The 13844-nt window shown below is 44.3% G+C and overlaps 1 protein-coding gene across 2 annotated transcripts in view; it reads left to right on the forward strand.

Annotated features, from left to right (window-relative positions):
* Positions 1–225: 225 nt before the first annotated feature.
* LOC111874598 (voltage-gated potassium channel subunit beta-2) overlaps positions 226–13844 on the forward strand; it is a 78965-nt gene continuing 65346 nt past the window's right edge. For both annotated transcript variants that reach the window (XM_023870223.2, XM_023870225.2), the window contains exon 1: positions 226–1376. In XM_023870223.2, coding sequence (XP_023725991.1) covers positions 1273–1376 — 104 coding nt within the window. In that variant the 5' untranslated portion in view covers positions 226–1272. The remainder of the gene's footprint in view (positions 1377–13844) is intronic.

A 13844-nucleotide genomic window follows, 5' to 3' on the forward strand; every position in this document is an offset into this window, starting at 1 on the left:
TTTATTTTGCCTTTAAGAACATGGTGACAAGACGAAAAGATGAAGAGCAAATAAACACGTTAGAAACCCGCGGCCCAGAAGTCCATGACCACGAGCACTGGCTTCCATTTTCTTATCATTTCACGTTGCGGCATGCATCGACAATATTCGGATACTTTCGGGCGTCTACGTGAAGACTAGTTCCAGCGAAGGCGACCGGCCGTGCCGCTGTCGTGTACTGGTAACAAGTAGCATCGGGTGGCTGGCACGGTAGGAAGCGTGCAATGGCTGGGTTCATTGCGGGCGGGTAGAAACGGCCTTCAAATGGGGCAAGAGTCCGCAAGCCAAGCAAGGAACCTGGAAGTTTCGATGTGAGGAAAGATTCGTCCAGTTATATTTTGTATGTGTCCATTTTTGGTTTCTGTGCGACTGATTTTGGTGTTAATATTTGGTTTCGTATTCAAGCAACAGCTGGTGCTAGTGAGTCAACGGAATTTGGTTTTGAAATGGACTGTTGGCCATATTCGTTGGTGTGTGATCGCGCGACAAGAGAACTGGATGTACACACTTTCGTTTCTGTTGATCAGTTCTTTGTGTCGAGTTGTCCGTTTATGACGTCATAAGCAGTATAAATTATTGGCAATACACAGTTTTGTTTATAAAATAACGTAGTGTTTTATATGTATGATTGTAGGAAGCAATTTATAGTATTTTGTTCGATTTTTCAGAAGTACATGTGTATATTACCAAAATGATACGCAATAAGATTGAAAATGCTTCATAATCACAGGTGCTATTAGACTTCAAGATATCACAGACACTGCTGAATATCAGACCTTACTGATATAGTGCTTGCAGAACCTTATAGTGGACAATAATTTCAATTGTTGATTTTTAGTATAATTGCCTATGAAAGAGTCAATATCTTTTTTTTATTTAGAAACAGTTAGTGAATTGGGCAGTGTGACGTCCCTCTTTTTATCAAGAAAGCTTGATTCCTAGCATAGTGTTTTATAATATCTAATTAGTTTTAATATATTATGAACCCTTATGAAAACGGCTCAAAAATGACATTTCATAAAGAAACATTGTTGGTTGTTTAACAGCTGGTGCTGTGTTTACAAGCGGAAGTTATCTGCATATACTTCGGCCGAAAAGTAACGAACTTTACCGATCATACACGAACATTGACGGCCAAGACAATTCAAAATGGAGTTTTCTTATGGGCATTGTGTCTAGGTAACCGTGAATATTAATTGTACAGTGGGATCAAAGCTTCAGGGAACTGTAACGATGTCTTCGATCGTCCTCTGCAGTCTGGGCAACAACAATGCCAACAATAATGACACCAACAATAACGAGGAGGAGGAAACTTTTCCTATCCCAACAATATACCGGTACGTCATTCCTCACATTTGATATTTTTATAGAAAACGGCCCATATTTTGAAAGACTGGGATATGTTAACTAAGTATGGCATTTTCTTACATTCTGCGAGTCCTATAGGACGGAGTTACTTCTTCAAAACTATACGTGGTTATCCACACCCTTATTCAGTAGAGGGACCAATTTGTGGCAAAAATTCACAGAATTTCATGAAGCTCGGCCGCTTTGTAATTTACGAAATCCAGTCACCTAAATTTGCAATATGGCTACCGTGCGAAGTGTTGCGGCGGAAACATCAATACCGATGCATGATTAAAAAATATTGAAATTTTTAAGGCTGTTGTTTGTTTATGTAATTATTAATGTCTTGGAGGACATATTTAATAACCGCTCCAAATATTTATATTTGTATGGTGATGGGTTACACACCTTTATCAGTACTCTTTATTTCACTCCTTCCAATTCTTCGGAACCGTGAACTCATTGGCACATTGAGCCACGTGGGAGACCTGGTCCACATCAACGGCGTGTACCTGACAAATATTCATGTCCTTGACGATGGAACCCTGTTTCACCGCGAGGCTCCAGTGTCGGTCGAGACACAGACTGAGCTCATTGTCATTCGTGGTATTCCATAGTCACTCCAAGCAAATACTTTAATAGTCCAAGTATTATGTTTTTGGACATTATCCATCGTCTTGTCTCTTTTCTATAAACCGTCCTGTTTCTTTTTAAAAACACAACTTTTCAGAGACTGGATTCTGTTTCCGTCCTCAGGTAAAACCTACGCAGTTGGGTCCAATAGATAGAGCTAGCCCCTATTTCCGGTCCGGACGGGTTTCGGGTTGTATACTCGATTTGTTTACCATTTTAACACACATCTCGTAATTACATTATTTATATTGCTTGCATCCTGTTGCTCAAGTACAACTAATAATAGAAGTCCAACCGTCAACGCAACGCCCTTCTTCTGCTTCCTTGCTCAAGTTCTATCTGAACGGCGGCTCCCTTCCGACTGAACTGTTCTTGCTTCAGACTCCCGTACAGAACTGACTGGGTTCAGAGTTAGAGTCAGAGTTACTTTGCGACTGGCAGCTTATCGCCAGTGAGTTCGTCTTGACGTCAAGCCCCCTGAGACTCACGACCAGAATTTTCATTTTCAACTGAACACTTGCGGTCATAGTCCTTATATAGCATCCTCTCTGACGAGAGGATGTGTCTGTCCTTTATAATTGCTGCTGGTCTCGCCAGGGCAGCCCCGCGGGACTCAACCACATTTTACAGTCTCAGATTCGAGGCTCCCCCAGGTAACAGGGCGGCCGGGTCATACTCCCAGGCACTGGGTTCCCTTTTCGTCGCCTTTATGACCCACAGGGCTACGGTGGAGGTTATTCGAACCTACATCGACACCTTTGGTGGCCAGTCTGCTATCCCCTGACGCATAAATTCGAGGCGCCCCAACAGTGCCTCCATTTTTGTGTTCGTATCCCTTGCCGCGTAGGCATGAACTGGACGAGTCGAGTCTCATATTACGACCGACGGGTAGTCTGCCAGTGGCCCGGGAATAAAGCATCCATCTGGGGCCCACTGCCAGACTTCCACCACTGAAAGACAGTCGCGGGTCCGCCGATGCGGGGCGCCGCCCCCTGACGAAAGGATGGGTCCGCCGTCCACAACCGCTGCCGGTCCTCGCCAGCGCAGTCAATCTGGGGTCAGAGTCTTGCGGGACCCGCGACCACACTCCACCGTCTCGGATTCAGGACTTCCCCCTTCCTCGCCTTCCACGACTCGCAGGGCCACGATGGAGGCACACGACCCCACCTCCACGTGGTATAAGTAATATCAATTTTTATGACTTGGTTCTTATCTGAACGGCCGCTAATGTACGTAAGGAAGTAAAAAATTATCCACACTCTTGTTTTTTTTCGAATTTATATACACAAATGTAGGGGTTGAACAAGTACGTCATTTTTCTACATAGTCTCCTTCCTTTTCTATGCACTTGGTCCAGCGGTCCACAAGCTTGCGTATTCCCTCCAAGAAGAAGGTTTTTGGTTGATCGCGCAACCATTTACCCACCGCGTCTTTGTCCGTAGAAAATCGACGACCTCGTAAAGCATCTTTGAGCGGTCCAAAGAGATGATAGTCGGAAGGGGGCGAGATGTGGGCTGTAGGCAGGGTGTTCCAGCACCTCGAAACACAAATGGTAATGGTTTCAACGGTCTGGCCGGCCATGTGTGGGCGTGCATTGTCATGCAACAACAACACTTTCTTCGACAATAGGCCTCGACGTTTGTTGCGAATTGCTGGCTTCAGATTGTTGGCCAAAAAATCACTATATCTTGCACTATTGATCGTACACCATTTTTCCAGGTAGTCTTCCAGTATAGGCCATTTTGAGTCCCAAAAACCGGTTAGCATTACCTTTCCCGCGGAAAATTGAGTCTTGAATTTCTTGTCCGGCCACTTTTAAACTTCTCGATCCACTCATACACACTTCTACGCGATAGAGCACTGTGCCCGTTTGTGTTGAACGCCTCCGAAGAATTTCAGCCCCTGACACACCTTCCAATGAGAGAAATCGGATCACTGCTCTTTGGTCCTCCTTGGTGCACACTGCTAACGGAGCGGCCATGTTTACACTGTCACAGCATCGAGGAAAATGACGCGGTCAAGGTCAAACTTCGATCACCTGATCACTATAGTACCAAGCATGCATGCGCAGAAAGCAGTGTGACAAATCTAAAGATGTGTTACGGCGAAAGTGCGGATAATTTCTGACTTTCCCTCGTAGCATGGCGGTATCCAAGGAAATGCTGGTTGATCACTCGTTTACACGGAAACCTGTTCCGTACCGAGTTGCTGTCAAAGTATCTACTTCTTTCATTTTCGTATCCCAGGAAGCATGTTCCGTAAGCAGTTGATTTTCAAGAATCTGTGTTTTGTCAACAGGTTTCCTAGAAATGGGTCTACATGCCACAATATATAGAGAACATGTTCCTCCGAAATGTCAGTAACCGCGTACAAGACTACACTGTGTCACAACCAAAGAAGAGTCGCCGCCGTGAAAATGTCTAAAATTTTATTACGTAGGGCTTACGTATATCTGAAACGTCGTTTATAGTAAATATTCTCACGTGTTCAGTCATTAGACATGGGGTTTGGATTGGCAGTTGGATTTGCTGTCGCTAATTCACGCACTTGACTTCTCAATACGGCACACACTAAGTATTCTACGTGTTTACTAGTACGGGTCTCAACAATGCCCTCTTTTGCTCAAATCGTTACCGGCGTCCCATGCTGTTTGTCGCAGAAACCACCTGTCACGTGTTGCTATCCAGCCGTTTCCATGCTACGGACAATCTCTCGTAGCATCATTACTGTGGCTGTCAGGTGCCATGTCACAATACAGATAGGCTGCCTACGGCACTGGGCATTGTGAGAACCGTGGTTTGTGTTCTGCATGGGGACGGGAGGTCAACTGTGGGCCGCTTGAAGTGACTGCAGTCTGATCCGACACACAGAGATGGGGGGAGGGGGAGGAGTGTGATTTATATGCCTTGTGTTCCCGAAAAATGGGCGCTTTCCCGAACGGAACATTTCAGACCTTGTATAGAAGGATTATTCGCCCAGTGAATAAATTATATTGTAAATTGTTACCATTTTTACCACTCACGGATGCCATTTTGAGAGAAGACGAATGTAGTTACATCACGGCTCACCTCAAGATCTGGGGCCCCTGTGAAGGGTGGGGATTGTGGAAATGGTAGAGCTGGAGAGTGGGCTCCAGCAAGTGCCAATCGTCAACAGATTTCGGTCAGGACTGCCCATGTGTGGCGTGCAAGGCAGGAAATTCCGTTATTGTTTCATTGTCTCGAAAATTCGTTGCCTCTGAGCTAAACAGCAAGACAATTTCGTGTCCTGTTGGAGGATTCCACTCTTCCTGCAGTGAACTATCCACTGTAGGCTACGTGCAGTACAGTCGTGTTCGCGTGGTTGCCATGCATTCCTGTGCATGATGACCACGAACTTAACGTGTGCATATTGATCGCAACGGCTGCAGACCGGGCGACTCCGCGCCGCTATTGGGTCGCCGGACGAACGAGGTCAGGTCGCATCGGGTCACGATAGGTCAGGGCCGCCGACCTCGATGGCTTCGTCGGCAGTCCGAATCATATGAGCTCTCGAGAATGTTAGTAAGCGTGCGGTATATATGTAGTTCTAAGGTTTTGATTCTCTAAATACTTACCAAAATGTAGCGGTTTACTTATTGTACCAATATCATTTACGCCTTTGCGCTTTATACACTCCCCCCCCCTACAATAGTCCAGACTGTAAGCCCGTAGTGTCGAATGGTGGGATGATAGTGAACAGTAATTTGGAAGTGATACGGGAGGAACTGGTCGTGGATTAATCGAGGTACTATCCTGGCATTCGCCTCGAGGGACTGACAAAAGGCACGAAAACCCTCAGTCGAGGTATCCAGTGTCTCGGTCGAGATTCGAACAAAAAACCTCCCGAATGGAAATCTAGATCGTTATCACAGTTAAGACCACAAACCTCATAACCTGTTCAGTAATTTGATTTCTGTTTTCATGGCTGTAAAAAGGAAAAAAAGAAAGCTGTGGTAGCTACAGCCTCAGTTTCGATGAACATGAGGGGCGCGCTGTAGCGTAATTGGTTGAGGGACTTCACTACAAGTCGGAAGGTCGCGACTTATATTCCCGATGTGGTCAGTTGATTTTTCAATTGACTTAATCCTTCCAGCCGCACTATGGCCCTGAGTTCGACTCAGCCTCTAACAGAAATGAATACCAGGAATCTTCCTGGGGGTGACGGGTGGCCGGCGTGTAAGGCTGACAACCTCACCGTCATTTGTGAGCTGATTGTCTAGAGAAAATGTGGAAGCCTCGATTTCTCACAACCCAATGGACCTCCAAGACCTGTTAGAGTGATAGATTTTGGTAAATATGCCAGGAATATAGTATATACCAACATGCCAAGATATATAGGGATCCTCACATCTCCAGGCATAGGCACTAAACTGGAGGGATCGTCTCAGTGTGCTCCCCATACACAACTTTCAAATGCATTACAGCGCATGAAACTGAGCCACGAAACGCTAGTAAAGGCGATGAAATAATACTCAAAATACACGTCATTACGACATGACTCGCCCTCTCTCAATGGTAAAAGCATTACGACAAAAAAAAAATGGAAGGTGACCTATAGCTTTCATTATGTCTGTATGTCCTCAAGTAACAGAACCCAATGTACGTTACTATCTCTTCGCAGATAACATAGCACAATCTACGTGTCTGTTTGCATATAACATCCAATCTACGCGGCTGTTTGCATATAACTTTCAATGTACTTGATTGCCTAGTCTACTTGAGGTTCAGATTGCTACTGGAAGGTTTAAAACGTACAAATTGCCAGGTTTGATCTCACTCAAGCAGAACTATTTTAAGCAAGTAATGTGAGATGCATAAACGCATTCATTCTCTTTGGAGTAAGGAAGAATTGCCTGAGCAGTGGAAGGAGTCTATTAACGTATCAGTAAGAAGGGTAATAATACTGAATGTTGTAATTATCGAAGAATTTTTTTCCTTGGCACTACAGCCCCAGTGGGCCTAGGCCTACCCCCATGAACTCCGTTCACTTCGGTTTTTCTAGATCTTACACATACGGTAGGACTCCTTGGGCGAGTGATCACCTCGTCGCAAGGCCTCTACCTGTAGACATACACAGAAAAACGCACACAAACAACCATGCCCTGAGTGGGATTCGAACCCACGACTCGGCTTCCGAGCGAGCGAATACAATGCATGCCTTAGACCGCTCGGCTACCGTGACCGGCATCGAAGAATATTACTGTTGTTAATTCCCTACAAAATTGTATCCTGTATCCATCTCAGAAGATGAAGGACATTAAGTCCATACATAGACGAAGTTATTGGGCACCATCAGTGCGGGTTCGACGCACGAATAAGAAATCAACTATTAAATATATTTTTGCGTTCGTCAGGTACTGGAGATAAGAATGGGAGTACAGTGAGACGGTATATCAGCTAGTCATAGACTTCAAGAAAGATTACGTTTCAGTTAGGAGGGTAGAATTATAGAATGTTCTCGTAGAGTTTGGGGTACAAATGAAAATAGTTAGGCTTACGAGTATTGAAACTTGTTTAAATGAAATATGACGTCTTGTTATCAGAATGAAGGGCAAAATCGTAATATACAACCAGCAGACATATACTTTGACAAAATGACGCAGTATAAATATTTGGGAATGAGAATAACAAATCAAGTTTTGATTCAGGAAGAAATTATGTCGAGACTGAACTCGGGTAATGCTTGCTGCCATTCAGCCCAGAGCTTTTCGTCTTCTCGTCTGCTGTCTAGATACGTAAAAATTAGAATATTCAAACTGTAATTTTGCCTGTGTTTCTGCATGGTGTCTGCGAACAGGGTGCTGACGAATAAGTTTGGTACCAAAGAGTCATGAAGTAACAAGAGGCTGAAAAATGCCCCACAATGAGCAGCCTCGTAACTTGTAATCTTCATTAAATATAACTAGAATAAAGTTGAGGTGGGCAGGGCATGTAGCACGTACGGAGCGATGAATGTACATAGGATTTTTTTAGGAGAAACCAGAAGGAAAGGGACCATTAGGAAGACCTAGACTTAGGTGGCAAAATAATTTTAAAACGTAACTTAAGATACGATGAGGTTGTACGGACTGTACTGATCTCGTTCAATGTATGAACCAGTGGAGGGCTCTTGTGAACACGGCCATGAACCTTCGGGTTCCATAAAATGTTGGGAAATTCTTGAGCGGCTTAGCGACTGGCGGATTCTCAAGGAGGGCTCAATTCTATGGAATATATGATTTTTACGTCGATGGTTCTTAAGGAAGCTTGTATATCTGTGTTCTCTAATTTCTATGTGATAACTCTTTGTCCGTGCCGAAGCAGGTAAATTAGTCATTCTGATTGCTATGTCGGTTGTGGGTTTTTTTGTTGGAATTGATTTTTGTGTGTGAATTCCCTGTTGTTTTATAGTATTGCTTTCATGATTTGTAGTTTGTTATTTTTGCTCTGTTGTGTGACTGAATATGTATTCGTACGGCAAACCAATTATCTCATTGCCGATTTATTCTGTTTGTATGGATGATACAGGTTGTTTTGTAAGATTAATTTGTAGCAGTAGGTTTTCGAAGTGTGCCAAATATTAATCGATTACATTCGTTCGTGAAGTTTAGCTCTAGGTAAATTAGTTTTGAATTGTATTTGTGGAAGTAAAGTCTGCGTGGGTATTCTGTATTCGGGGGAGGGGGGTATGTTAGAGACAGTTAATATGTCAGTTTTGAGGTTTTCACGGCGATGACCATGAAGAAAGTCGTCTTCTGGGTTTTGGCGCCGTGTATTCTTCGTTTTGGCCGACCTTCCTCCGAAACGTCGGCCAAAACGAAGCATACACGGCGCCAAAACCCAGAACACGACTTTCTTCACAGTTAATATGTCGTTTACGTTTCAGAAATAAACAATTACATTGTGTTCTTTCAGAAATTCAGTAATTGGGTACGTTCTAAGTATCTCATGAATATTTCAGCTATACCAGACCCCTTATCTGGGCAATGGCTCTGTAAATATGTTCCCGTTGCTAGGCAGCAGGTTCGTAACAATGTAACAGCTTGATTTCAACAACGAAAGAGATGTGTTTTCTACGTGGCCCGTGCCGAGAGTTTGTAAGCAAGACGAGGTTGGGACCTTAGTTAGTTAACAGTTCAGTTGTGACACGGTGGCCAGCCGGGAATGGCGTGAGAGTCGAAACTGAAAAATCTCCTCTGTTAGAAGCCGTTACCTGGGAACGACTAATGAAGACAATACAGGCTGGAGAAGACTTAGTGTCTGCAGTAGTGATTTGTAAAGTGTGAATGTTAGCAATGGCGCTGTAATTACTTGTAATTCCGAGTCGTGTGGCAAAGTGGTCGATAAATCCAATCCAAAACATAAACCCCGTCTATAGTCACACATACATGTGATGGTGTCTTCGCTGCATTGGGGGTCCTTGCCATTAAGCGATTTTCGGTGACGGTTTTCAGTTGTTTTTGAGTTAAATTTAGTTGTTATTTGGTCGCTCAAAATATCTGATGTCACTATGCAGATTATTTTCTGATGGTTACAGCTAAGAACTGTGTGTAGGTCTACATCGTTTTGGTGTTGTATCTACTTAATTTCCTCTATCGGAGGTTATTTCTGTTGAGAAAGAGCTCCACTGCGATCAGTAACAGATCCTGGGCCAAGGATTGGAGGATTAGAGCATTGCGCATTCATTACTGTTAGGTTATTACGTATATAGTGTTTCACTTCTCTTCTAATGTTTGTGTGCAGAGTTTTGTTTGAACGTGTTTATGTGTGTGATTTGTCTGTTGTCTTGTTGTAGTACCACTGCCACCGGGTGAAAACCCATTTGCAGTTAATTAATAATAACTCTGAGGGACTTTTGGGGGGGGGGGATTTCACAGCCCTTTGTTTGGCCCTGGCCGCTTTTTCAGTTTCGTAATACAACTAGAATAGATGGGACTCCTTGGACGGGGATCAGCCCGTCGCAAGGCCTCTACATACTCACAGGACAACACAAACAGAATTAACGCACACAGACATCCATACCGTTAGTGGAATTCGAACCCACGGCCGTAGTATTCGAGCGGGAGAAGACAGTTCATGCCTTAAGCTGGGGCCACACGAGCGCACAAAATGCGTCCGTTGTAACGAACGTCGTGACGTCCGTTGTAGATATAAACAAAGGAGGCGAATGCTACGCTTTCTTCTGGCTCCATTGCAGACAAAAAACTACGCACCGCATTCTGCAACTGTGTGGTATCCTCAGCAACGTCCGTCATAAAGTACGTTCGTTGCAACGGACGTACTTCGTGCCCTCGTGTGGCCCCAGCCTTAGACCTCGCGGCAACTGTGATGGGCAACGTGTCCATTTATGTATATATATACACACACACACACACACACACGAGTATATGCGTGTAATTTCACGACCCCGATTTTATAGTGTCGAATGGTAGGAAGAAAAATGAATGATGATTTGAAGAGGATGTGGAAAGAATCTCTCGTGACCTAATCGAGGTACTATGCTGTAATTTACCTGGAGAAACTAAGGAAGACCACGAAAATCATCAGTCAGGAATGACGGTGTCTCGGCCGAGATTCGAACCGTACGAGCAACTCCCAATATTGAATGCTCTCAAAACAAATCAGTAATATTACATCGTATTACATTATCCGCCCCCTCCCTGGAACATATATCGAAGCTCCATCTGGTCGATGTTTTGGCGTTCCGTGCTGCCTCTAGTGGGCAGTAGAAGAAATACGTATATGCTACGTTCCCTGGTTAAGTGAATGCCCTCACTAGATGGCAGTAATCCTTTCTGTGCTTTTTCACACAGTGAACTCGTCGAAAATCAAAACTGCATTGTTGTCAGTCTCTCGATTGCTTTCAGTTTGATCTGCAAACGCATTTGTGCTTTGGGTAGTTAAAAGATATGTCTTTTATTAGTGCTTTCGCGTAGATTGTCTGCTGAGGAAAATGTGCTTCAGTAAATACAAGCTTGAGGTACAACGGGAAGGTACGAAGTATCTCCTAAAGTAATGATCATATTTAAATGAAATTTAGTGTTTGGAGTCGATACAAAGGGCCGCTGGTTAATTCAGTCTTGGTTCTGTCGTCCCAGTAAAACACACCCACGGAACAGACGGTAAAGCGTCGTCTCTTCCCATGTGCAAATCAAGACCGAACACCATTTTACCCAGTTTGGAACATACATGTTTTCGAAATGCGGTCTTTGATCGTTCATGTTCATTTACAGCCGGTTGTAATCTTATAGCTGGGCAATTAGAATGCATCTCACAGACTCACATGACTGCTCAAGCTCTCCTGCAGTTACAGATCAGTGCATTGATTTTCGCCATCTTGTAGTCGTACTTCCAATTTTTAAAAAATAAAATCAAGGAAGAATTCTAATTTTCTGCTTCGTTCGTTTACTCTCTGTGTTCAATATTATTTGTTTCCGTCTTTGTTTGGCATGAGCGAGTTTCAGTTTTCGATTTTCTTAATATCTGCTATGTTTATCTAGCCTAATCTACACTTTTTAATTTAGAATACTTGATTTCTGCTTGATTTACATTTAACCAAACACAGTAGACAAATTATATAGCCCTCAAGAACAAACTGGCATATGTCGCTCTGCGTTAGAAATTGTGCGCTTATTTCTGATTTCTGTCACATGAGCGTAACAGCAAACGAAGGGGGTCGGCAGGAGATTAAACATGATTTTCTCTTATTGCTATGTCGTTCATAAAATATTTGCACGTTCCCTATACCTTCGTCCCGAAATGTTTAACAACATTCCAGAGAAAAGTAGCATTTCCACGAACTCTGGACCGTCGCAGTCAGCAGCGGGTGCGTACGGTGCTGTGCAGTTTCCATTTCCGGCACAGGAATCCAGCACAATATGGGTAAGATCTGCACGGCAATGTGATTTACGTCTACAACAGATGAACAGCGGAACCACAAGGAGAAGCAAATTCACAATGGACGCTTCAGAAAATGTGTCTGACTCGACTCTGTAATTTGCTATTCTTCACACAACCTGTATAAGAATATTATGTGCGGCTGTAAGCTTATAATAGACAACATGAATGTTGAATGCATGACACTCTCTTTCATTCCATAATCACAAGAACGGAAATGTTCAGCATATGTAAGCTGCATTTCATGATTCACATCCCAAATCTCTTTCGAGTGCAGTCAGTGCCCTTGGCTGCGTGGGCATGCTTCAGACGAACTAGAAATTTGAGTTCGTATTGAATTACAGTCTTGTGGCCGGGGGGGGGGGGTACAGCCGCCCAAGCACTCGTACAACCTTTGGGCCCATTGTGCGTCCCAGACCTAGCCAGGGTGTTCCGGAAAGTAGCAACCATCCTATTTGACGCCGTTCTCATGTCTGTCGGCTGTGAACATGTATAGCTGTAGGTCTGTACCCACCGTTGGAGGTTGACAGCGGGCGAGGATTCCTCGTCTTGTGCAGACTTCCTGCACATGCGCTCTTCGAATCACCCGATCCGGCTGAGCCTTCGGTGAAACTGTTACCTGCCGAATGGCAGACAGAGCTCTTCAGTTGGTAGGGACTGGTGATCGCGAACGGTTTGTTTGCTGCACCTCGCTCACGAGTCTCAGTTGCGATCCGGACGTTTTTATGTGCTGTCATCAACTTTATCATTGTCTACTGCGCAAAGTTGCGCAAACAATGAAACGAATTATCCTGGGCTCATCGCTTAATTTGGAGGAGACAAATTGCCACGACTCGCAGGGCTGCGGTGGATGTATTCGATCCTGCCTCCACTGGAAACATCACGTCTGCGCTACAAAGCCCAACCGGTTATGCTGTTTAGGGAAACAGTCCCTGTTTATTGCGAGAACCATACGGAAAACAAGTGCACTATTTCGGCTGGATGTACAGTTTTGGCATGTTAAAGCAGGCGATACATGTCATAACCGCTGGACTTTAGAGGGTCAGTCGGATGCAGGACAAGAATATCCACATTAAAGAGAAATGGCAGGCAATTTCTCGCCGTAGCAGATCTAAATATAGACGAGACGTCGCATCAGATAAGGACCCTTCGAAAGCTGCATTATCACTGAGTAGATGCACATACGTCGACCCAGACCTCTGAGGCTGCCTTACGGGTAGCCTTCTCTTCGTATGTAGTTTGTTTTTTAGTTTCTTGGGATTCACTAAGTCCACTTGGTAAGTCGGCAACTGTTTGGCCTACTGTACCAGCCCCGGACGATAGATGATGAGTGTGGAGCGGTCGGTGGAATGAGAATTGGCAAGAGAAACGGAAGTACTCGGAGAAAACTTGCCCCAGTGTCACTTTGTCCACCACAAATCTCACATGACCTGACCTGGGATCGAACCCGCTCCGCAACTGTGGGAGTAGGCGACTAACCACCTCACCTATGTCACGGCCCAAAAGTATGTAGTTAATCATTATGCAGACTTCTCCTACCTCCAGTCACCTCCAGTCATACAGTTCCCTCGACCCTCTTCTGGAGCACCGCCAGTCTGTAGTTACACACCCATGTGAAGCTACGGATAAAATTATTTGAGTCTCTATGTTTCTACACATCAGTCTCGAAGAGAAAGTGTTCTGCACTGAATGGTAACAAAAATTCCCCCAAATTATGTGCTCTACGATAAGGTAATTTTGATTTGATACTGCCGTTCCCAAATATTTCAGCTTTGGCAAATTTCGGAAGGTTTCACGAAATGCCTTTATATTTCGATGTTGACGCGCATCCTGGTTAAGGAAACATGAAGATAAACTTCATCTTCTTGGCGTTTACGACAGATCAAATTCGCTCAGACAGTAACGTTTCATTCTTGAACTCAGGAGGAG

Source organism: Cryptotermes secundus, unplaced genomic scaffold (genome assembly GCF_002891405.2).
Source record: "Cryptotermes secundus unplaced genomic scaffold, Csec_1.0 scaffold1415, whole genome shotgun sequence".
NCBI classification, from domain to species: Eukaryota; Metazoa; Arthropoda; class Insecta; order Blattodea; family Kalotermitidae; genus Cryptotermes; species Cryptotermes secundus.